The sequence below is a fragment of the Suncus etruscus genome, chromosome 6, assembly GCF_024139225.1.
Source record: "Suncus etruscus isolate mSunEtr1 chromosome 6, mSunEtr1.pri.cur, whole genome shotgun sequence".
In the NCBI taxonomy this organism is placed as follows: Eukaryota; Metazoa; Chordata; class Mammalia; order Eulipotyphla; family Soricidae; genus Suncus; species Suncus etruscus.
In genome coordinates this window covers 34,110,746-34,134,966 of record NC_064853.1, presented here as the reverse complement: position 1 = coordinate 34,134,966, position 24,221 = coordinate 34,110,746, and the positions used below count along the sequence as shown (strand labels likewise).

At 49.5% G+C, this 24,221-nt stretch overlaps 2 protein-coding genes across 4 annotated transcripts in view; both read left to right on the top strand.

Moving 5' to 3' along the window:
• The window catches only part of KDM4A (lysine demethylase 4A), a 53,119-nt gene extending 41,052 nt beyond the window's left edge, over positions 1-12,067 (top strand). For both annotated transcript variants that reach the window (XM_049774646.1, XM_049774647.1), the window contains exons 14-22: positions 1,644-1,842; positions 2,101-2,177; positions 2,848-2,903; positions 4,005-4,113; positions 4,355-4,540; positions 6,675-6,845; positions 9,770-9,889; positions 10,583-10,675; positions 10,769-12,067. In XM_049774646.1, coding sequence (XP_049630603.1) covers positions 1,644-1,842; positions 2,101-2,177; positions 2,848-2,903; positions 4,005-4,113; positions 4,355-4,540; positions 6,675-6,845; positions 9,770-9,889; positions 10,583-10,675; positions 10,769-10,909 — 1,152 coding nt within the window. In that variant the 3' untranslated portion in view covers positions 10,910-12,067. The remainder of the gene's footprint in view (positions 1-1,643; positions 1,843-2,100; positions 2,178-2,847; positions 2,904-4,004; positions 4,114-4,354; positions 4,541-6,674; positions 6,846-9,769; positions 9,890-10,582; positions 10,676-10,768) is intronic.
• A 2,328-nt stretch (positions 12,068-14,395) lies between these two features.
• The window catches only part of ST3GAL3 (ST3 beta-galactoside alpha-2,3-sialyltransferase 3), a 246,338-nt gene continuing 236,512 nt past the window's right edge, over positions 14,396-24,221 (top strand). For both annotated transcript variants that reach the window (XM_049774906.1, XM_049774905.1), the window contains exon 1: positions 14,396-14,606. The gene's annotated coding sequence lies outside the window, so the exon portion shown is untranslated. The remainder of the gene's footprint in view (positions 14,607-24,221) is intronic.

The following is a 24,221-nucleotide window of genomic DNA, read 5'->3' as shown; positions in this document are numbered from 1 at the left end:
TCTCTGCCTGTTCTAATCTGGCCTCCTCAGGCACAACCCAGCCATGCTGGGTTCCATCTTAGCAGGCTTTGGGAAAGAGCTGGGGCACAGGGGTGCTTTTCTCTCCCCATCCCCATGGACCTCACACTGTCAGCAGAAGTGCCTGGTCATTACCAGTCTCCTCTGAGGCAGGTCAGCTTCTTCCCTGCCCTCAGACCCTCTCAGGAGAAGCAGCCACATGTTCAGCTTCTTTGAATGTAATTACATTCAAAGGAGCATCCCTAAGACTTACCGCAGACATGTCACAAGAAACCCTCAAGGCCAGAAGACAATGGTGGGATATTGTGACAAGACTGAAGGAATTGGTTCCCTAACGAGAATACTGCACCCAGCCCGACTTACCTTCAGGTTTGAAGGAAAGATACATAGTTTCATGGATAAACAACAGCTCAGAAACTTCACAGATGAAAAACCAGCCTTAAAGGAAAAACTGAAAGGTCTACTTTAAGACAAGAGAGACCAACAGGGGCCGGGCGGTGGCGCTGGAGGTAAGGTGCCTGCCTTGCCTGCGCTAGCCTAGGACGGACCGCGGTTCGATCCCCCGGCGTCCCATATGGTCCCCCAAGCCAGGAGCGACTTCTGAGCCAATAGCCAGGAGTAACCCCTGAGCGTCACCGGGTGTGGCCCAAAAAAAAAAAAAAGAGAGACCAACAAACACATGTTCAGCTTCTCTGGTGGTGGTGGTGGTGTCTTTTGTGGCCTCCCTTCCAGGGGGTTGAATCTGAGTGTGTGTGCTGTAAAATGCATGTGTGTCCTGTCATGTGAGACTGTGTGTACACGTATGTTGCCTCCCAGGTGGGGCCCTGTGCGTGCATATATGCTGCCTACTGTTTTTTTGTTTTGTTTTTTTTTTTCTGATGACTTTATTACCCAAAGTCTTTCTGGGTCCAGCCTGAGGAGGGCCAGGATGGGAACTGACAGGCTCATTGGGGTGGGGGCTTGCTAGTCCATAACATGGCAGGGTTGGGGCCTGGCTTGCTGAGGACCCAGGATCGGGAACATCAGCGGCACATTTTATATTCTCACCTCAACGTGTCTCCCTGTTGACTAGAGTTCTATGCTTGCCTGGGGGCAGCTGTCACCTGACCCTTCTCCCACCCAACGCCCCAAGTGGGGCTCCAAGCTCTGGCCATCACCTGAGCTGTGGGTGATGTGGTGCCAGACCTGTTCTAGGCATGAGGATGAGGATGAGGGTGTGGGTGCCAGCACCCACACTTGTGGGTATTTGCAGGGTTGCTAGGTGAACACACAGGACTCTAGCTATCAACAGCACTGGGGGTATTGGTGCCATTACTGGGAACACCTGTTTTGGGCCCCTTCCCTGGTGGGGACACCCCATGGGGCAGCCCACCACAGCAGCGCTGTGAACATCTCAATGCATTTCATTATCGCTCTTTGGGGGAAGGCAGAAATCCCAGCTGCCTCTTACCTCCACTCCCTCTTCTCTGCTGCCCCCAGGGGCCTTTGGTGCTGCTGTGAGAAATTGAATTTGAGTCATTAGCAAGAACTTCAATTAGCAGCTCTGGGACATTGACTTGTACCAGGGGAGCGCAGTGTGGTGAGTTGGAAACAGCTCTCTGATGCTGGCTCCACTCTGATCCCAGGTCGAGTTCGGCAGCCTGACCCAAAGCTGTGGGAAGGCTGCAGATTCAGCGCCCCAAAGGACCAAGCCATTGATTCCGGAAATGTGCTTCACCTCGATCGGCTGCAGCACTGACATCAACCTTTCCACCCCTTACCTGGAGGAGGACGGCACCAGCCTCCTTGTTTCCTGCAAAAAGTGCAGCGTCCGCGTGCATGCCAGTGAGTCCACATCCTTTCTGCTGCCGGCTGCCCCTCCTGTTCCCCTGGGCAGAGGCCTCATGCTTCTGGGGCCTTGATTTTAGCTGCTGGTGGGCTCTGTGTCCCATGTGATCCTGGGGGCCATGTTTAGGTCCTGGGAGACCAGAGCTGCCCTGTGTAGACTCGGATTTCTGGGGGCCAGCAGGTGGTAAGAGCTGCACCTTGCCCCTCTGACTCTGGCCTCTGGTTCTGCTTCTCTCCCCTCTGCATCCCTGCCAGGCTGCTACGGTGTTCCCCCGGCTAAGGCCACTGAGGACTGGATGTGCTCTCGGTGTTCGGCCAACGCCCTGGAGGAGGTGAGCAAGGGTGGGTCCAGTCTGTCTTCCCTGTGACATTCATTCAGAGGCTGCTATAGTGGCCATTTCCCGTGCACTTGACTCATGCACGCCACAGTGGTTGGGCAGGCTTGGTCCAAGGCAATAGAGGATGTGGGCACCACTTAGCACAGTAGATTCTTTTCCTCTGTCGGAACCACATGAAGACCTCGTGCACTGGCAACATGTCCCGGGGAGGAGATGGCCACTGGGCTGGGGTTGATGAATGGCACATGGAGGGTTCACTTCACAGCTCTCTTTCTGGCCTGTGCCTCCCCCTTGGCAACACCTCTCATTGGCGGCAGTGGAGCCCCCCAGCTTGAGCAGAGCTTCATTTCTGACTGGGCTTATAGGCTCGCTACTTAAGTTGGGCACCGGAGATCAGTGCCAGGGCACAGCCTGTGTTGGTGGTTATTCCCAATAACCAGGAACAGTATAAAACATCCTCTGAGGGTGGCCTGGGGTCTGGAGAAGAGTGGACAGTGGGTGAGGTGCTTGTCATATGGCACACTCTAATACCGTTAGCCTCTAGCAGCCTCCCCGTCTTCCTGATGGCTGTGCTGACCACAGGGCTTCTGTGGAGGATAAGTAGCTTGCCTGGGGAAGTGAAGGGCAATATGGTGTGGGCCTAAGGCTCCCCTGTTCCTTCTAGGACTGCTGCTTGTGCTCGCTACGAGGAGGAGCCTTGCAGAGGGCCAACGATGACAGGTGAGTGCCCTTAGGGTCATCCTCCAGCACCAGGGCTGGCTTTTTTTTTCAAGTGATATGGACAGGAACCAACAAAGCCAGACTGCTTTATCAGTGTCCTTTGGGGGTGCTCAGATGGACGCTTGAGCATGAGGCGGGTGATTGGCAGTGTGTGAGAGACACATCCCTGATGACTGCTGGGCCGGTGCCATATCACACAGAGCCTCCTGACTCAGGCTGCCACGGCGGGGGTGGGGCATATCCTCAGGGTGGGGAACGCTAAGCACATGAGCACAGCCAAGGCCCTCACAGTTCTACATGGGCTTCTCCACTGCTGGGCTGAACGTCACTGAGCTGAGACATGCCCTGTGTGGTCCTGTGGTAGTAATGTCAGGTGGGTGAAGTGGCTGGCTAGGAATCGATCCTGCCTGCTGTCTTTGAAGAGCCACTGGGCAGTGTCCTTGTCCTGCTGAAATACCCCAGCCTGCCTCCTGCCTTGGTATCCTCTTTCAGCTTGCTGATAAGAATGAAACCACTGCCCTTCCCAGGCATGGGAGAGCTGCCTTCTGTACACAGAACGGGACTAGCTCTGCTGGGCCGCCCACCTCCTGACACCCTGTTCTGCCCTCTGAGGCCCTCTGGGACTGCAGCAGCTCCAGGCAGTTCTTTAGGTCTCACCTGGGCAATTGGGTGCTTTGAGCATTGCACTGTATGATGTTATCATGCTGCTGCACATTGATCCTCTGTACCCACCACTTGTGACTGCATGGAGTGTCGCTGCTCAAACCCAGCTGGGTTGAGGCATCTGTGCTGGATCTTGAAGAACACAACTAGTTGGGGGGAGGGTGACTAGAAAAGAGTAGCCTCTGGGTGGAGTGCTGAGGGAGTGGTCAGGAGGACAGAGCACTGACTTAGAGCCTGCATGGAGATATTTAGAAGGACCACTAGCCTCCACATTCACAATGGTGTCTTGCTGAGTTTGCTGCTTCTGCTCACTTCTGTTGGGGCGTCTCTTCTTGTTCTGCTGTACCCTAGGTACTTGCTATTGGTGGTAAGGGGCACACAGGGAACTGGGGAAAAGGCTAGCACTGAGGTTCCTGAGGGAACCTTTACCTTTGCCAGGTGGGTTCATGTCTCCTGCGCGGTAGCCATCCTGGAAGCCAGGTTCGTCAACATCGCAGAAAGAAGCCCAGTGGACGTCAGCAAGATCCCCCTGCCCCGCTTTAAGCTGGTAAGTGAGAGGAAAGGCCAGAGACGAGTCATTGCCCAATTTCCCTCCCTGTTCACCTGCAGGACGGGGCTCTTATGCAGCCTCCACCTACTGAGATCACCCTTAACCCTTTGGGTCTAGTTGGGGTTTGGGATTATCATTCTGGAACTTTATCAGATGCAGGAGGGAAAAGGGTGTGTGTGGAACAGGAGAGGGTCTGGGCAGTTCACACCCACTCATCACCCACATCCTTGTGCCTTAGAAATGTGTCTTCTGTAAGAAGCGGAGGAAAAGGGCTGCTGGCTGCTGTGTGCAGTGCTCTCATGGCCGCTGCCCCACTGCCTTTCATGTGAGCTGTGCTCAGGCCGCCCGAGTGATGATGCAGCCTGACGACTGGCCTTCCGTTGTCTTCATCACCTGCTTCCGGCACCGGATTCCAAATTTGGAGGTGAGGGATGGCTCTGTTCCCAAGTCGTCCTCATGACTATTCACGAGTGCCCCCCTGCAGGTTTCCCTGTGGACTGTCAGAAGTGCTTCCTGCAACCTCAGGCTCTGCAGAGAGTTGAGAGGAGGACAGTGAGAGTGCTGTCACCTCAGTCTCCTGTCCTTGTGGTTTTATCCCAGGGCCAAGCTGGCTGCTTCTGGGAAATGTTTTTAAAATGCCTATATCCAGCAGTATTCAGGGTGTTCTCCTGGCCTGGTGTGTGGGGCTTGTTCCCTGGTAGAATTCAGTGGCCTGCCTGTGATGGTGACTAGGAATAGACTCAGGTCTCTGGCATCTGAAGCATGTATTCTAGCACTAGGCACTGTCTCCTACTGATGACTGACTTCAGGCTGGCCTTTCTAAGTCCTTGCAGGGACAGGGATGGTGGATCTATGAGAACTGATGGGCAGGTCTTACCAGTTACCCTCACACAGTAGAAACTGCTCTCTTATCAGTGAGGCTCAGAGGTGCATGTGATTTGAGCCAGAGCTGTGTTGGCTTTTGTAAGTAAGCCTTAACCAGGAAATAGGAGCTGTGTTCAAAGGCTGTTGAAGGTTCTGAACAGAGTGTACAAGTTTCAAAGAAGGAACATGCTTGGTTGTTTTGGGGAAGAGGCAGGGCAGATGCAGGCAGCACCCCAGGGCTGAACCATGGCTGAGACTCCCGAGAGCAGTGGTCGGCTCTTCTGTGTGCCGTGTGGCTGCTCCAGGAGTCAGGACTCTGCTCCTAGCCTCTGTCAGTGCATGCCCTGCGTGGCTCTCAAAATAAATTTCATTCGTGGTTTTGGCAAGATTTGGCTCAGTTGAAAAAAATGGTTTCCCACCCCTGCCCTAGAGGGACCTGGTTGCTCTTTTATTAGGTGAAGGGAACCTCTGGGCAGTGGGGTTTTGAGTTTTTTCGTTTTTGTTTTAAATTTTAACTTTTGTTTTGTTGCCACACTCGACTGTGCTTATCATATATTTCTTCTCTGTTCTCAGGAATCATTCCTGGCAGTGCTTGGGGGACCACATGGAATGTCAGATATTGGACCTAACAAGTCCCCTACTCACTGTTCTCTTTCTCTGGCTTCTGGAGCTGTGTTTTGAATCTTTACTTGTGTAATCAAAGGAAAGGAATTTGCGGCTGGGCGAGCCTTAGTGTAGGGGAGGGTAGGGAAATTTTAAGTGGATATATATTTACTGTTACTTTTGTGTTATTGTTCTGGTAACATGGTTGCGACAGTATTACCATGGATGATTTTGATATAGAAAAGTGAGGTGATATTTATTGAACATCTGTTGCCTGTGGTTTTAGGTGATGAGAGTCAGGCTGCAAGTAACAACCATCCCAGGCTGAAAGATGTCACAGGGTGTGCAATCAGTGGGGCCTGTGTACTTAGGGCAATTGGTGGGTCACATTAGCAGGATGGGTGAGCAGAGAGGCTGGGGCAGGATGAGTGTCAAAGTTATCTCTGCTTGGGGAGGCAAAGTGAGGGTTGTGCATAGGTATATGGAGAGCTGGAGAGCAGCAGTGCCAGCAGCCTGGCATAGGCTCATGCATGGTGCTTGCTCAGAGCAGCAGCAGCAGGCTGGGCTAGATGAGCTGAACAAGACCACCAGCTGCTTGGTGCCCTACGTACATCAAGGGCAAATTGAGAGTGAGGAAAGGGTGCTAAGAGGGTCCTGGAATTGAACAGATCTTGGTGGAGAGGTGGCTGAGAACATCCAGGAAAGGGCCCAGGAACTGACTGAGGAGCATTGTCTGTCTGTGCCTGTTGTCTGTGTTGAGGATGTGTATACCTCATGCATTGGATCAGTTCTTGGCAGTAGGGGGGAAGTCACAAGGCTTGTCCCGGGAGCTCCGGGCGAGGCAATGAGATGGAAGGACCCATTGTGGACAGCTCGCTAGGGTGGAGCTATTTGTCTGGAGGAAAATATGACAAGTGTTTCTTTCTGTGGGTCTCCAGAAAGGTCTGTTTCTTACTCCATCTTTCATCTCCATTTTACTTGTCCATTCCCATGCTTTTGTTCCTCCAGTAAAAGAATCAGTTATTGGTTCCCATTTTGCCAGGCCTGCCAGCTCAGTGTGCAATGCTAATTCTAGCCTCTGTCTCTTCCAGCGTGCCAAGGGGGCCCTGCAGAGCATCACCGCGGGCCAGAAGGTTATTAGCAAGCACAAGAATGGGCGCTTCTACCAGTGTGAGGTGGTCACGCTCACCACTGAGACCTTCTATGAAGTCAACTTTGATGATGGCTCCTTCAGTGACAATCTCTATCCTGAGGATATAGTGGTAATGTCTGAAGGGAGCCAGAGGGCCAGGGCAGGCTTGAGGCCCTATCAGTGGGAACCCACTCAGACAGAAAGAAGCGTGTCTGCCAGTCTTATGTAAAGAAAATTGTGTGCTGCTCCATATATGGCTGCCTTAAGGTGTGGGCAACTACCTGCATTAGCCACAGTTCTTTGAAATGTGCTCCTGTTTTGGCCTAAACTGTCCTGGCAGACATTTTAATGTAGAGGCAGCAGCCAGGCTCGAGTCAGGCCGAAGTTCCAGTATTCGCACCTCTGCTTAGGAGCTGCGTGCTTTGGACAGAATTGCCTACCTCTCTTTGCTCCCTTAGGGAATGGCTGGAATTTCCTTTTGGTTCACAGTGGTAGGTTTGGGGCCAAGTAGAAGCTGCTTGGAGATACCCTGTCCTACTGATGGCCACCAATACCCAAGACCTTGGAGGTCTTTTCTGCCCGGGCTCAGGTTACTCCTCTCAGTTGTCAGGCCCCACTCAGGTTCTCCTCCCCATATCTCACCTTCCTGGGTCCTGGCTCTGAGGAATGGGCGAAACCTTTCACCCTCAGCACATTGAGTATTTTTCATGTTCTAGCCTATTTGCAGTGCCATTGCAAAAGCTAAGCGCTCAGAAATTGCCCTGGGCTTGGGGAGACCATGGGATCAAACCGCGGTCCTTCCTTGGCTAGCGCTTACAAGGCAGACACCTTACCTCTAGTGCCACCTCGCTGGCCCCTTTTTAAAATTTTTTTAAAGTTTTTGAGCCACACCACATGGTGCTCAGCGGTTACTAATGGCTCTGCACTCAGAAATTGCTCTTGGCATGCTCGGGGCACCGTGTGGGGTACAGAGGATTGAACCTGGATCAGTCCCAGGTAAACCATGTGTAAAGCAAATGCCCTACCCACTGTACTATTGCTTTGGGCCCATCCCATATATTGGCTCTTAAGTTGACTTACATATCAGTAAAGATGTTGCTTGCTACAAATGCTACAGTCATGTGCTAATAATAGTAGTTTTTATCAAGTGACTGTCACTTTCTATACTACGTGAGTTAAGGGATGATTCTTGGCCTCACACAGGTTTAAGATTCAAAGTGAGTCCAGGGTTAGGGGGTGGGGCATGTGGTGCTAGAATTGCACTTGGCTCCTGCATATGCAGGCCATGTGCTTCAACCTGAGAGCCCTCTATGTAGCCATGGAGACTATCCAGGAGGTGCCACCTCCTCCTCTGCTCTCTCTCTGGCCCTAGAGAGCTTTCTGACACTATTGGCAGGTCAGAAGAGTAGTGAGGAATGTCCATGCACTGCCTGCTAGATTTGCTGGCCCAATCTTGTCCAAAATGGTCTGTTTTCCTTTGGAGGGGACCATTCCCAGTCCTTATCCAGTTATAACAAAGGGTTGCTAGGGACCCGGCCTAGGACCTTGGGTTTACCCGGCCTGTGCTTTAACCTCTACTGTATATCCAGCCCTTAACTGGACTTGTGGTGAGGGCTCGCTCACTTTAGGTTCCCCCTCTGGAAGTGTTAAATTTCTAGAGTGTTTTGCCAAGATTGTACTAGGTGATCTTTCTTACCTTTCCTGTTCAGATGATATTTCTTAGAACAGTTGAATATAATTCTGGGATTTCACTGATTTCTGACCCCTTAAAGGGAAAATGGATGGACTGGAAGGAGGGTTCTTTAACACAGGACCTGCCAACTGTTTTTTTTTTTATTAACTTAAACCAAGTTTTTTTTAAATATATATTATTATTTTTTTATTTTTTTATTTTTTTGGTTTTTGGGCCACACCCGTTTGACGCTCAGGGGTTACTCCTGGCTATGTGCTCAGAAATCGCCCCTGGCTTGGGGGGACCATATGGGACGCCGGGGGATCGAACCGCGGTCGGTCCGTTCCTTGGCGCGCTTGTAAGGTAGACACCTTACCTCTAGCGCCACCTTCCCGGCCCCATATTTTTATTTCAACACCATGGTTACAAGGTTGTTCATAGTACAGTTTCTTTGTTTCACAGATAAAGTTGTACACAATTGAGTAATAGTCCTACATATGTATGCATTGTATGCATGCCAGTATGTATGTATACATACATGTTGTATGTATACCAATGTGCATTTCCTGCCACCAATGTGAGCAGTTTCCCCCTCTTCCTCCCTGATGCCCTCTTCCCTTCCACATACACTCTCCCATCTGCCCCTGGGGCAGGCAGTTTACCCCCTTTCTCCCACCTTTCCACTGTCTCTTTTTTGACATTGTATTAAACCAAGTTTTATTTTATTTTATTTTTGGTTTTTGGGTTACACCCAGAGGCGCTCAGGGGTTACTCCTGGCTCTGCACTCAGAAATTGTTTCTCACAGGCTTGGGGTACCATGTGAGATGCCAGGAATTGAACAGGGTCTGTCTGGGGTTGGCCGCATGCAAGGCAAATGTTCTACTACTGTACTATCTGTCTAGCCCCCAAATTTTATTTTAAATGCAGAGCCAGGAGTGATTCCTGAGTGTTGGGGCTGTTTGGGGAGTTAGGGTGCCTGGTACTGGCCTCAGGGTCTCATTTGCACAAAGCAGGTTTTCTCCCGATGAGCCATGCTCCCATTCCCAAATTTAGTGTATTTCAGTATAGCACATCAGGCTTCAAGCACATCAGGTGCTCCTTCCTGTACTGTGGAAGCAGCAAGGGGCAGTGGTATGGGTAGCTTGAACATGCCAGGTGAGTTCTCAGCTTTCAAATCTCTTGGCCTGGAGGAGCATGTCACTTCATTTTCTGAGCAGGACCCGGGACTCTTTCCCAGTCAGTTCCTTTGCTTTGGGCCCCCACCCAACGGTACTCAGGGATTACTCCTAGGTCAGGAATCACTTCTGGAGAGTTTGAGGTACCATATTGGGTGAAGGATGAGACCCCTGTGCTCAATGCTTTCCCTTTTCTACCCTCTCAGAGCCAAGACTGTCTCCAGTTGGGTCCTCCTGCTGAAGGCGAAGTGGTCCAAGTGAGATGGACTGATGGCCAAGTCTATGGAGCCAAGTTTGTGGCCTCCCATCCCATCCAAATGTACCAGGTAGCCAGGGTTTATGCTGGGGAGTATGGGGGTACCTGATAAATTCAGTGTTTCTTCTTGAGCCAGCAGTGATTCTGGGTTCTTGGGAGAGTGTTAAGGGCCTAGAGTAGTGTTCTTAGTGTGAGGGGCTACTGTGCGTAGTGTGTCAGAGAGGGCTTCATATTTCAGCATCTTTTGTGTATATATGTGTGTGTGACGGCAGGTCACACCTGGTAATATTCAGGAGTTAATCCTGGCTCTGCAATCAAGAATTACTCCTAGTGTTGCTTGGAGAATTATATGGAATGCCAGGGATTAAACCTAGGCCATCCATGTGAAAGACAAGTGACCTAGCTCTGTACTATCTCTCTCTCTCTCTCTCTCTCTCTCTCTCTCTCTCTCTCTCTCTTTTTTTGGTTTTTGGGCCACACTTGGCGGTGCTCAGGGGTTGGTTACTCCTGGCTATCTGCTCAGAAATAGCTCCTGGCAGGCATGGGGGACCATATGGGACACCGGATTCGAACCAATCACCTTAGGTTCTGGATCGGCTGCTTGCAAGGCAAACACCACTGTGCTATCTCTCAGGCCCCCTGTACTATCTCTCTAGCCCCAAACTTGTGCATCTCAAGTCCTGCCTGTGGCTAGGCGCTACACTGGTAGGCCCGGAGGACAGCTGGGGATAGCTCAGTCAAAGGCCTCTCATTTCTCTGGCAGGTGGAGTTTGAGGATGGCTCTCAGCTTGTGGTTAAGAGAGATGATGTGTATACGCTGGACGAAGAGCTTCCCAAGAGAGTCAAGTCCAGACTGGTGGGTGCCTTTTTTTAAGTGCCCGCATCTGGTCTTGGGAGGGTGGTGGGTGGGGTGCTTGGAACCCACAGTGCTGACCTGTCTCTTCTTTAGTCTGTAGCCTCAGACATGCGCTTCAATGAAATTTTCACAGAGAAAGAAGTTAAGCAGGAAAAGAAACGACAACGAGTCATCAACTCAAGATACCGGGAAGATTACATTGAGCCTGCGCTCTACCGGGCAATCATGGAGTAGGTGCTCCTGGATGTTATTGGGCAGTTGCCAAGGCTAGAGCACCCAGAGAAGCTCCGCATCGCAGATGCTTGGAACTCTGCGGCCTCTAAAAAGTGAAATTGTAAAAAAGAAAAGGAATGAAATAACCAACCCCATGATCTTCTCATCCCACCCTCACCGCATTCCGCTGTAGTGGAAGGACCAGCCACTCATGGACGCATCTCTCAGTCAAGGGGTGAACACTGGAGCATGTGACTGCCCTGGTCGTCTGTGCTGGGCCTGATGGTGCCAGTGGCACTGCTTGGCCTGCTCCTGGCATAGGACTTAGTTTCCCAGGATCCACCCACTCCAGCTAGGCAGATGCTGGTGCCTTCCCTTTTTGTATTTATATGTGTGTGTGTGTGTGTGTGTGTGTGTGTGTGTGCGTGCGCGCGCGCGAGCGAGCGCATACGTATTTTCTTGCGCTCACCTGTGCATTTGATCTGGATCAGCCTCTGCCATCTTCTCTCTTCTTTTTCCCTTGCCTGTCCTGGCCCAGAAAAATGTGAAATTCTGTCCTCAGCTGAGCTGAGTAAAAGCCCTTGGGTTGGGGGGGTGGGGGTTAGCTGGAGACTGGTGTGGCATGTCTGTTTCTGGAACCTGTCTCAAGGTAGTGCTGACAACTGTAGTATTGAGAGGCTGAGGAGTAAGGGCCACCTCTGTCCTCTCCCGAGCATGGATATGTGCCCACATCACTGGAGGCACAGTGCCCTGTGGCTCAGTATTAGAGGGTATGTGTGGGTAATAATAGCCTAGAGGGAAAATTGAATGATGCAAACAGGCAGAGCCTGGTGGGTGATTCTGGAAAAAAAAAAATTGCAATCATGTAGGGGCTGGGAGGGTTTGGATGAATATGGGGCTATTGGAAACCAGGGGCAGGGTTAGCTAGGCTCCTGGTCGGGGTGAGGGAGGGAGCCATTTGGGGAGGGGGGTGGTGGGCAATACTGAAGGGGTTTTTGCTCTTAATGAATTTGTTTGCCTGGGCCCAGGATGGGAGGGCTTCACACCTATACCCCGTGTATACAAGAATCAGATTTATAATACTTTTCCTGTTTTTTGTTTTTTGTTACATATGAACGCTATAAACCAAACTATTTTGAAAACTGGTGCATCACCTTGTCCTTAGCAATAAAATGTGTCGAGCAGAGGATTGGCTGTGTCTGCCCCAAGGAGCCCAAGTGGCCCGGGTCGGGCTGGGGGTGTATTTGCGATCAGAGGCCTTAAAGTAGGGCCAGGGAAAATGTCCTAAAGATCAAGGCTCCTTGGCGTGCTCTGGCCTTGTGGTGGGACCTCGGGGGTCCAGTGGTACTATTTGCTTTCCTTTCTATAAAGATGGGAAGGAAGTCATAGAGGACAGACGGGCCATTTCTGCATTCCATGAAACTTAAGACTGATCACTCACCACTACTATAGTCTCCTTTTTGAATTCTTCCATGTTTATACCGAACTGCCATGACAGGAGTGCTTCATGAGTAGGGTCTCTATATGCCTGCTTCCATCTCCAGAGCTCTTGGGATTCAGGTGGTTCTTGAAACTTGCTGAGAAATCACTGTCCCCTCACTGGTGGAAGCAGCAGCAAGCTCCCAGTAGTATAGCAGGGGTGGCCCATCCATCTCTATATGGCTCTCATTTAGTTTTCAGCTTTCCAACTGGAAATCATGGCTGTTGCTTTGTGTGGTTTTGGGGAGGTACCAGCCACCTGGTATTTTGGTGAGGGGGAAGGGAGAAATAGAGCTCAAATTTTTTTTTTTTTTTTTAAATCCTGCTGCCTCCCAGAACCAGTAATGTGAGGCTGGGCCTTGCCCAGCACCCAACGATTTTCAGGGAAGCAGTAGGGCAGGTTGGACCTTAATGAGATTGGTGAGCCTTTGACACACATCTGTTATGAAGGAAAGAAAACTTCCCACCTACTGATCTCTGGCGCTGCCCCCACCCTAGATGAATGAGCTGCAAGTCTGGGCTGCCTGGCTTTACTCCTGTAGAGTTCTGTATTTCTTTTTTTTTTTTTTTTTTTTTTTTGGGCCACACCCGTTTGATGCTCAGGGGTTACTCCTATGCACTCAGAAATTGCCCCTGGCTTGGGAGGACCATATGGGACACCGGGGGATCGAACCGTGGTCCGTATCGAACCGCTGTCCGTCCTACGCTAGCTCTTGCAAGGTAGACACCTTACCTCTAGCGCCACCTTCCCGGCCCCCGAGTTCTGTATTTCTAGAAATTACAAACTTTTTGTTTTTGAGCCACACCTGGATTACTCTTGGCTCTATAATCAAGAATCACTCCTGTGGTGCCCAGGGGGCCATCAGGGCTGCCTGGGGTTGAACCTAGGATGGCCTCGTGCAAGACAATACCCTACCCCCTGTACTATCACTCAGGCTGTAAATTTTGGTTCAACCCATAAAGGTGATGAGACATCCCGAATCACTTGGAGTAGCCAGGCTGCCTTTTTTCCCTTACTGCCAGAGCAGTTGGGCTGAGCTCCAAGACTGGCAGCAAGGCTATAGTCACGCCTACCACTTCTGGCTCTTCCAACAGAGCCTTTAGAACGGTGGAATCTTGCTCTTTTAATGAGTCCCATCAGAGCATTCCGTTTTTATTTATTTATTTATTTGTTTATTTAATTTTGGGTCACACCCGGCGATACTCAGGGTTTACTCTGGCTATGGGCTCAGAAATCACCCCTGGCTTGGGAGACCATATGGGAAGTCGGGGTATCAAACCTCGATCCATCCTCGATCAGCCGCGTGCAAAGCCTACTCCCTACCGCTGCTCCATCGCTCCGACCCCCAAGTATTCCGGATTTTAAATAGTGCCCTTAAACTAGCGAATTATGGGGGTTCTGCATGGACAATAAAGAGGTAGGTCTAGAGTTGCGGAGGCTAGATCATACCACCTGGTGTGAGTGAATTTGTGCTTGGACTAATAAGAATGACTGCATGTTTCTAGGGAAGAGTTGCAAGATTTCCAACCCCTCCTAGCTAGCTGGAAGGATTTGGGGCCAGCTAGCCAGTTCTGGGCCGCAGGGCATGAGCCATCAAGCTGCCTTCAACAGGCCCTGGCCACCCTGTTCTCATCTAGGCAGTCCCCTGTGTGTGTGTCCTACATGGGCCATTTATTATTCAACAGGCTAAGAGCCTGGTTGATGCTTGGACCGTTAGCCAGCATTCTCAGAACGGCAAGTGGGCTTCGGGATTCTTAGGCCAGGGCCTAGAAGAGAACGTCGAAAGTGAATCTTAACCCTAGCGGGTCGATTCTTCTGTCCGGCGCGCAGGCCACCTGGTCGGGGGTGGGGGAAGAAAAAAAAAAAACACAACTCCGGGCTGTCGCTGCCATTGGTCCTTTTCCGAGCTGGGCCCGCCCCCGTACTGGCAGAACAGCCTTTCATTGGCCGGTCTGAAGCCCCGCCCATGTCGCGCGCGCCGATTGGCCGCGGCGGCCCCGACCCTCAGTCGGAGCGCTGAGGCGAAGAGCCGGATTGGTGGTCCCGCCGTCCCCGGGTCGCGACCGCGAGCTCCGCCCGCCGCTGCGTCCCCACTATGGCGGCGCCCAGGCAGCCCACCGCGTCGTGGGTGCCCGGCGGGGTCCCCAGCGGCTGCGGCCGTCGTTTGCGCCCTCGCCTCCGTCTTTCCGCCCGCGTCGGGCCGGGAGCCACCTCTCCGCTGCCTCCCTCACCGCTGCGGTAAGAGGCCAGGCCTGCCCGTCCCAGCCGCGCGTCGGGATGCGGCATCGCAGTACTTGGCTAACGGTCGTGGACCGTTCCCGGGTCCACGCGGAGCCAGCGCCGAGTTGGCGCGCGCTCGGCCTGGGGATGCATGGAAGGGGTCCGAGGGATCATCGTCCAGTTTTTCTCAGTCGACCCATGCCAGCCCGGGATGGGGATGGGAGTCCGTGGTCCCCCCCTGGATGTCTTCGCTGGAGTCACGGGGCTGCCAGGCCTGAGGGGAGAGAGAGAGAGAGAGAGAGAGGATGAATGGACTTGGGCCTAGCGCTCTGAGGTCTGCAGAGTGCGAGACCTCGAAGCGCTGCAGGGAAAGGACACGATCTGGCAGGCGAGTGCCAGATGTGAGCCCAGGAAGGAACCGTCCCGGGAAAGCCCGAGCGGGAACCTGCAGCAGATTCTTGCTCTTGTCTTGCTCTTGTCATTGCCCGACTGCTGGAACGGACTGACACCGTAACTTCAGGGGCCTGGTGTCATTTTGGATGGGCTGTTGCTTCCCTTTGTTCTGACACTTACTTCTCTTCCCTTTGTGGAGGTGGGTGATTACTTGCGACAGGACGAAACGGTTTAGCAGTGAGAGAAGATTTGGTTAAGAGTCGAGTCCCAGGAATGATTTTGGTTTCTTTGGACACAATCATGCCCTTTTTTTGTACGGTCCCTCGCTTCGTTTTGTTTGTTTTACTCACAAGGAGTGAGTGACACATGTGAAGAAAACTAGAGGATCCCTTAGGCAGTTTTTCTTTTTTGCATCCACAGACTTTCTTCGGTGGATATATTTTGAATCATCTATATTATAGCTTCTTAGATGCGAAGAAAATATATAAATAGAAGCCCTTTTGAGGTTCCTAAAGGGATAATAGTTTTTTGTAGAAAATTTTTTAGTGTTTTGGTTTGCCTTTGCGTCGCACTTGGCAGTGCTCGGGCCTTACTCGTTGCTGTACATATATGCTCAGGGATTACTGCAGGTAGGATCAGGGGGACGAAATGAAGTGCGGAGATTGGCAATGTTGCTGGGTAGGCCAGATGTAAGGCAGGCTCCTTACTCACTGCCATTGCTTTGATCCAAGTTAGGTTACTTCTGTCAGAATCACACGAAGTGATGGTCTTTGAACTCATCATCGGGTATACTTTCAATCAGAAAGGATAAAAAGAAAGTTTGCACAAAATTTATGTCATTTCATATTTTAATTTTTTTTTTTTTTGTGGTTTTTGGGTCACACCCGGCAGTGCTCAGGGGTTATTCTTGGCTCTAGGCTCAGAAATTGCTCCTGGCAGGCACAGGGGACCATATGGGACACCGGGATTTGAACTGATGACCTCCTGCATGAAAGGCAAGCGCCCTACCTCCATGCTATCTCTCCGCCCCGTCATTTCATATTTTAAAGTAATTGCTTAGGGGAACAGCACCTCCTAAGGCTAAGGATTCTTTTTGTTTTCGAACTATAAGTGGTTGTGTTCAGTAATTTCGCCTGGCTCACCTTTCAGGGATCACTCCTTGTGGGCTTGGGGACTATATGAAATGCCTGGGATCAAATCTGGGTCAGCCACATGCAAGGCAAGCACCCTTCCTGCTGTGCTATCCTCTGGCCCCTAAGACTAAGGATTCTTGAAACTTTTCAAGAATATCTGAACTATAAAGTGATGAATCATATTGTATGAATCATACAAGTAAATATCTTCAGTGAGGAAGTAAGATATGCATTTTTTGGTTTGTTTTTTGGGTTACACCCAGTGACACTCAGGGGTTACTCCTGCCTCTGTGCTGAGAAATTGCTCCTGGCAGGCATGGGGGAACCATATGGGATGCTGGGATTCGAACCACCATCTGTTCCTGGAATGGCTGCGTGCAAAGCAAACGCCCTTCTGCTGTGCTATCTCTCCGGCCCCAAGATATGCATATATATATATATATATAATATATATTATATATATATTTCCTTTTTTTTTTTTTTTTTTTTTTGGTCACACCTGGCAGCGCTCAGGGGTTACTCCTGGCTCTACACTCAGAAATCGCTCCTGGCAGACCATATGGAATGCCGGGATTGGAACCACTGTCCTTCTGCATGCAAGGCAAATGCCCCACCTCCATGCTATCTCTCTGTCCCCAAGAAATGTAATTTTTTTTGTTTTTGTTTTTTGGGGCCACACCCTTTGATGCTCAGGGGTTACTCCTGGCTAAGCGCTCAGAAATTGCCCCTGGCTTGGGGGGACCATATGGGACGCTGGGGGATCAAACCGCGGTCCTTCCTTGGCTAGCACTTGCAAGGCAGACACCTTACCTCTTACGCCACCTCACCGGCCCCAAGATATGTATATTTTTAAGAGATTTACTGACTTTGAACTAGTGAATTGTTTTATTGAGTTCATTTTAGTTCATTAGTATCACAGTTGAGAGTAGGCATGAGACTTGTTCTCAGATAGTTGTGGGAATAGTTGGAGGAAAGTGTTAACTATTGTGGTGTCTAGAATTTAGAGGACACTGAGCATTTGTGAAAAGGAGAAATCCAGGTGTTTGAGGAAAAACTTCCTAGGGGCACTGAGGCTTGAGTTGAATGCTTAAGTGGGTAGGATCTGTGTAGATGAAAAGGAATGAAAAAGAATACGACTGTGAGGATTGTGAATGGGTCAGGGGAGAGAACCCAAAGTACTCATGGGTTTTTTCAGGGGACAGTGGGGACAGGGATTACATGGAATTGGTCTGTTGGATGGAATCAAGCCCTGTGTGCTTCCCTGGCTTAGTCAAGATTAGAATTGTGGTTTGTGTTTTGCTTCCCTGAGGAGACAGAGAACTATTAGAAAAGATACACTCTAGGGGCTGGTGAGGTGGCGCTAGAGGTAAGGTGTCTGCCTTGCAAGCGCTAGCCAAGGAACGGACCGAGGTTTGATCCCCCAGCGTCCCATATGGTCCCCCCAAGCCAGGGGCGATTTCTGAGCGCATAGGCAGGAGGAACCCCTGAGTATCACCAGATGTGGCCCCCCCCCCCAAAAAAAAGAAAAGATACACTATAGCACTTTCATTTGCCCTGGGGACAAAATTTTTCTGATTTACCTCTAGGTAGAACCAGTTTTGTTAACTGTGGAGGAAAGTTTTCTTTGGCAACAACAGGTATTTTGAATAACCTTCCTTTTAGCCACCCTGGATCAGATTCTTGTCCCTTTCCACTGTGTTCACTGGAGAGGAATATCTCCCCAACCCCCTAGTCTTTAACATCTGCATCTTTCCCACTGATTTGAGGTAATTGTTATTAGTGAGTTGTTAAAAAATAAAGCACCCTACCTTTTTACTTTGGCCTGTTTTTTGGTTGATTTCTGTGGGTTTCAGGGTGTGGGGAACTAAACCTGGGTTGGCCATGTGTAATGCAAGCACCCTGTACACTGTACTCTCTTTTCAGACCAATTTCCCCTCCTCCCATCCTTTCCTTTCATCTGTCCTGTGTATCTGTGTATGACTATCACTTCCAAGACTGTCTGTCCCTAGTCATGACCTTTAATGACTCCACATACCTCTGTTGAGTGAATGAAGCCCAGACCAACTTTTTTTTTTTTTTTTTTTTGTGACGTTCAAGGGTTACTCTTGACTATGCACTCAGAAATCCCAGAAATCCCTCCTGGCTCGGGGAACTATATGGGACTCTGGGAATCAAATCAAGATTCATCCTGGGTCAGCCGCTTGCAGGGCAAGCGTCCTACTGCTGTGCTACCGCTTCAGCCTTCAGACCAACTTTCTTGAGTGTGTGAATGAAGGGTAAACTTCATTTCTTGCCGTTCCCTAATTTTTGTTACTTTTTCCAGGTCAGTAAAATTACTTTGTCTTTGTGATTTACTGTTTGTGCTTCTTATAATTCTCTGTCTTGTTTGTTTTGGTTTTGGGATCAGACCTAGCAGTGTTTGGTGGCTGTTTATAACTTGGGGTTTGTAAATCACTTGTGTTGGTGTTTGGAGGGTGTGCTGGGATTGAACCTTAGCTTCTGTATGCAAAGTGTGCCCATTGAGCTATTTCCTTGGGTTTAGGATCATGTGTTTTTGTTTGTTTGTTTGTTTGTTTTTTATTCACACCCGGTGATGCTCAGGGGTTACTCCTGGCTGGCTATGAACTCAGAAATCACCCCAGCTTGGAGGACCATATGGGACACCCAGGGAGGGGTGGAATCGAATTGTAGTTTATCCTAGGCTCCTGGTTGGTCCTAGGCTAGTGCACCTCGTGCCACTGGTCTGGCCCCAGGATCATGTTTTTGTTTTTTCCTATCTCAATTTTTTAAAACTTTATTTGTTGATTGATTGATTGATTGATTGATGTATGGGCCACACCTAGCAGTGCTCAGGGGTTACTTCTGGCTCTGTGCTCAGAAATTGCTCCTGGTAGTTTCGGGGGACCTTATGGGATAATGGGAATCAAACCGAGTCCATCCCAGGTCAAAGGCATGCAAGGCAAATACCCTACCACTGTGTTATCTCTCCGGCTCCTTCTCGCCCCCCTTTATTTTTGTGGTTTTTGGATCACACCCGGCAGTGCTCAGGGGTTACTCCTGGCTCCATGCAGGCACGGGGGACCATATGGGACGCCGGGAATCGAACCAATGACCTTTTGCATGAAAGGCAAATGCCTTACCTCCATGTTATTTCTCTGACCCCTTTTTCCCCTATCTTAAACGATCCCTTTGACTCCCCAAATTTTGATTACCTAGGATTTGGGAGCATTAGAAATTGAACTTACTGTGGGAATTTTTTTTTTTTATCTCCATGTGGATGAGATTTGTCTGTTTTTTTTAGCTTTATAGTACCAGTCCCTTTTTTTTTTTTTTTTTTGCCATAATTGCACAAGTAAGACTAGAACTTTCTCAGGATATGCACTCTCCTCATCTTTACATGCATGTGGAGAGATGGAGGGAGGAAAGGGAGTGAGGGAGAAAAGGGAAGGGGATGGAAGAGAGAGAGAATTCTTTGTACAAATAAATGTTCATCATAAAGTCTATAAAGTTAGTTATATAAAACAATTACTTAGCTTGAGGTCTGTTTTTTTTTCTTTTTTGTCACACCCAGCAGTGCTCAGGGGTTACTCCTGGCTCTATGCTCAGAAATCGATCCTGGCAGACTCGGGGAACCATATGGGATGCTGGGATTTGAACCACCATCCTTCTACATGCAAGACAAATGCCCTATCTCCATGCTATCTCTCTGGCCCCCAGGTCTGGTGTTTTGGTCTTAATAATTGGTCTGAAGAGCTTGGATTAGCTGTATAAACCCTTAGGGCTTCATGATAATCTATAGCACCAGGCTCTTTTTGTCAAATTGCCTAAGTAAGTCCAGAACTTTGACTTTTTCCTTATCTTTACATTGCTGTGTGTATACATTCTCTCTCTCTCTCTCTCTCTCTCTCTCTCTCTCTCTCTCTCTCTCTCTCTCTCTCTCTCTCATTCACACACTCACACATACAAAAAATCTAGAATCAGGATGGATGCAAAGAAAATTCTTTATGTTAACAAAATGTTCATCATAAAGTCTGTAAATAAAGTTAGTTATGTAAGACAATTATGTACAATGAGGTCTGGTGTTTTGAGTCTTAATAGTTGTCTGAAGAGCTTGGGTTAGCTGCACAAGCTCTTAAGACTTCAGGGACATAATAGGCCATGACTTCTTAGAAGCAGAGAGGCATATGGTGCCCTTATGAACACTGCAAGAGTGGTCCTAGGTCCCAAACTATGGTGTTTTCATGATAATTTGAGCAGGTGAAAGGTGCTGGGTCAAGGGACACTGGTTTTTAAATTTTCTGCCTCAGAATGGCATATTTCACTTTTATTGGCAAAAAGCAAGTTACACAGATATGCCTGACTTTAAGAAACATGGAATTGGCAGTCTTAGCATAAACCTACAAGGTAAGGAGTCACGGATTAGTGGGCAGTACTAATGGCCATACATCTATGAGAATTATGGTCCAGAAAAATTAGAGACAATAAAGTGAAATGGCTACTAGAGATAAGCATGTTAACAGTGGCAAGAAATAATAGTTCTAACAAGATATAAAGTGAGGACAGGTCATCCCTACTTAATTAATTTTGACTTGGGAACCTGATTCTAAGCTCAGGAGCCACTCCTGGCAGTGATCATGGGATCGAACCTGATTTGACCACATGCAAGGTAAGCACCTTACTCCTGCACTATTTCTCCAGCCTGAAGTAAGGGTTGTTTATGACCATTGTCATAAACATTTTAGAATTTAATTTATTCTTGGTTTTGGGGTTACCTCCAACCACCCTATTTTATCTTTAGTGAAGAACACAGCATTGGTTCTGAAGCATCCAAAGAAAGAAGTTTTGTTATAGACACACAGACTAGGGAAGCTGGATGCATGTAATAAATAACTTGAGATACGTTTTTTGCCAAGTACTTAAAATGAAGACTCTTAGATCAGCTCTATTAGCTTATGGGTTTAATGGGAGCTGTCAAGCTTTGATATTTGGGGAGGAGATTAATGGTTTGATGAAAAATAGAAGCATAGATTGCTGGTTGCAGCCTTTTGTTCTGGAGACAGTTCTAGAACCAAGACAGTTACTGGCTCTGCCACACACTTTCTGGAACTGAGCTTGAGCCTTTCTTGAGTATGAGTTTTCTCAGGATTGAAGTGTGGTTGTTTAAGGATTAGCGTGTTATTCTGTGCCAAGGAGGCATTTGTGCAGTCACACAGGACCATGCTGGAGGTGCTTATCTTTGTCAGCAGCAGCAGTGGCAGAGGCAAGGTTTGAGGCACAATTGACAAGTGAGCTACAGTCAGAGATATGGTCCTCCAGACTTTGCTCCCTTTCTTCCCCTAGCATTCCTTCATCACCTGCCTTGATCTTCAGTTTTGTATTTTTGGAGTCACACCTGGCAATGTTCAAGGGGTTACTCCTGACTCTGCACTTAGGAATGATTCCTGGTGGTGCCTGGGGGACCCTAGGGATGTCAAGGACTGAACTTGGGTCAGCTATGTGCGAGGCATGCACTACTCCCTGTATTAGCTCTCTGGCCCCACAACTGTCTTATTTTTATACTCTTTTCTTCTGTTGTGTGTGGGCATCTCTGCTGTCCCACCAGATGCCTCAGTCACCCCAAGCAGGTCTACCTGACTTTATAGTAGTGTCTGGCTTCACCAGGGCGAGTGGTGGGCACTGATCTCGGAGCCTGCCCTGGGTATATTCCAGCCTGGTATGGCCCACATACATCCTGCCTCCTGCCTCCTGCCTCCTGCCTGTCTGGGATTCTTTACTTTCGCTCCACTGGGGCTCTCCTCTCTTTGGAGAAGCCCTGTTCTCTCTTGAGCGCGTTTGCTTTTCATTCCCATTTAATAAAATTTACTTAACTCTGACAGCAACAGCAGCTACAACAAAAGAGCTTTATCTGGCAGGACCCGGAAACCAACAAGCCAGTTTTAATACAGTGTAGCAGCGGAGCTCAGTCGGAGGGCCCCCGGGGAGATCCTCGAGGCCCTGATGTAGCCTTTGGAAAATAAGTGCTGGTTTTCCAGAGGTTCTCACCTAAGTCTTCAGGAATCAATAGTTGCCGGCTGAGCGGTTGTGGATTTAAAAGGCTTTTCGGGCAGGAAACACCGTGTGCAGTGGCCTAGAAACCCGAATGTGGCTGGCTACATGGTGTAGACAGGCAGTTGGTGAGGAGGGAGTTTTGGGGGAGTGTTGCAGAGTCTGCAGCGGCCAGCTGGTGGAGGGAGACCTTGGGAGTTCAGGAGTTTAGGCGTGCCCATGAAGGAGCTGAGGGAGGAAATGACTCCCAGGTCTGTGGCCACAGATGCCCCGAACACTGGAACCCCCGGTTCTGGTATCCCTGGCACCTCCTGCTTGGATGAAAATTGCTACTGGGGTGGGGTTTCAAGTTTTCCTGAGCTTCAGAGGCCCAGCTCCCCACAAAAAGGAAGAACTTGATCAGCTCTGCCTTCCAGAAAGATGCAGTGAGTTGGGGAGAGGAAATCTGAGGTCGCTGCACTGAGGCAGTACACCTGTCTAAGCTGATGGCGAGGCGAGGGTGTCTGGATCAGTCCTGGGAGTAGTGGCGGCCACTTCTGGGGAGCACAGAGCAGGGGTTCAGGGATTCACTCTGGGCAGTGGTGCTCACTGCATTCTTGGTCTCAAGATTTGTCCAGTGGGAATAACATTCACCACCATGTAAGGCTGCTCTGAGGACTAGAGGGAAGAAGCCTGGGCCTGCCCTATCAGACTTTTAGAACAGTAACATTAGTGACTATGCTCAACTGTTTCCTTTCTTTTTATTTTTTTGGTTTTTGGGTCACAACCGCCACCGCTCCCAGGTTACTCCTGGCTCTATGCTCAGAAATTGCTCCTGGCAGGCTCCAGGGACCATATGGGATGCCGGGATTCGAACTACTGTCCTTCTACATGCAAGGCAAATGCCTTGTCTCCATGCTATATCTCTCTGGCCCCATCTTTTATTTTTTCTTTCCATCTTTTCTTTTGCGCATGCGCGTGCGTGCGCATGTGTGTGAGTGTGTGTGTGTGTGTGTGTGTGTGTGTGTGTGTGTGTGTGTATCTGTCTGTTTATACCTAGCAGTGCTCAGAGTTTGTCTCTGGCTCTGCACTCAGGGGCCACTCTTAACTTGTTTGGGGGACCACATAGGGTGCCAGGGATCAAACCCCACTGCACTTTATGAAAGGCAAGAGTTGAGCTATACTATCTCTCCAGCCCCTCAATGGATTCTGAACTTTAGCATTGACCTAGTGATCCCTTTAGTCTTAAATCTTAAATTTTATTCAGATTCCCCCACCTACCGCCTTACAAGAGTGTGCTCTGAGGTTATTCCTGTCTGTAGGAGTGGTCCTACAAGGCAGGATTGTTGGCCAATCCAAGTGGTGCTGGGGGTCAAATTCTGGCATGTAAAGCATGTGGCCTTAAAGCTCAGCTATCTCTCTAACCCTAATTTACACTCTTTAATTTTGATTTTGTTTTGTTGGGTTTTGGTCACAACTGACTCTGTGCCCAGGAGCTATGCCTGGTAGTGCTGGGATTGATCCAGGGCCCTGCAGCCAGTTGTGAGACAAGAGCCTTACCCCTGTAGTGCTGGGATTGATCCAGGGCCCTGCAGCCAGTTGTGAGACAAGAGCCTTACCCCTTGCTATCTCTCATGCCCCCACATAAAGGTTAAGTATGGTGTTGCTGGTGTGGGAGTGTGAGATACAAAGGAGTTATCTGCAGTCAGCTAGGCACAGTTGATAGGAATCTTAGTCAGCCTAAGCAGTTAGGAAATGTCCCCTCCCCGCAATCATGTGTGGCTATTCTGTTGTTTCCAGCCTTCGCTCAGAAGAGGTGTGCGTGTGTGTACACGTATGTGCTCTGATCATTGCAGTGCCTGGACACACTCCCTGCAGGATAGTAGGAGGACATGCCCTTCCTCTTGACCTGAAGCAGTTGTTCATTGCTGGTGGCTCCACCCTGAGCTCTTGCTTCTCTTGCAGACTCTACTGAATGCCTTTATTTATTTTATTGTAGTTGATAAAGGGGTTCATAGCAGAACAGTTAATCATCTCTGAACTATGTGCAACTTGGCTAGTGTTATTCTGGTTCTATGCTCTC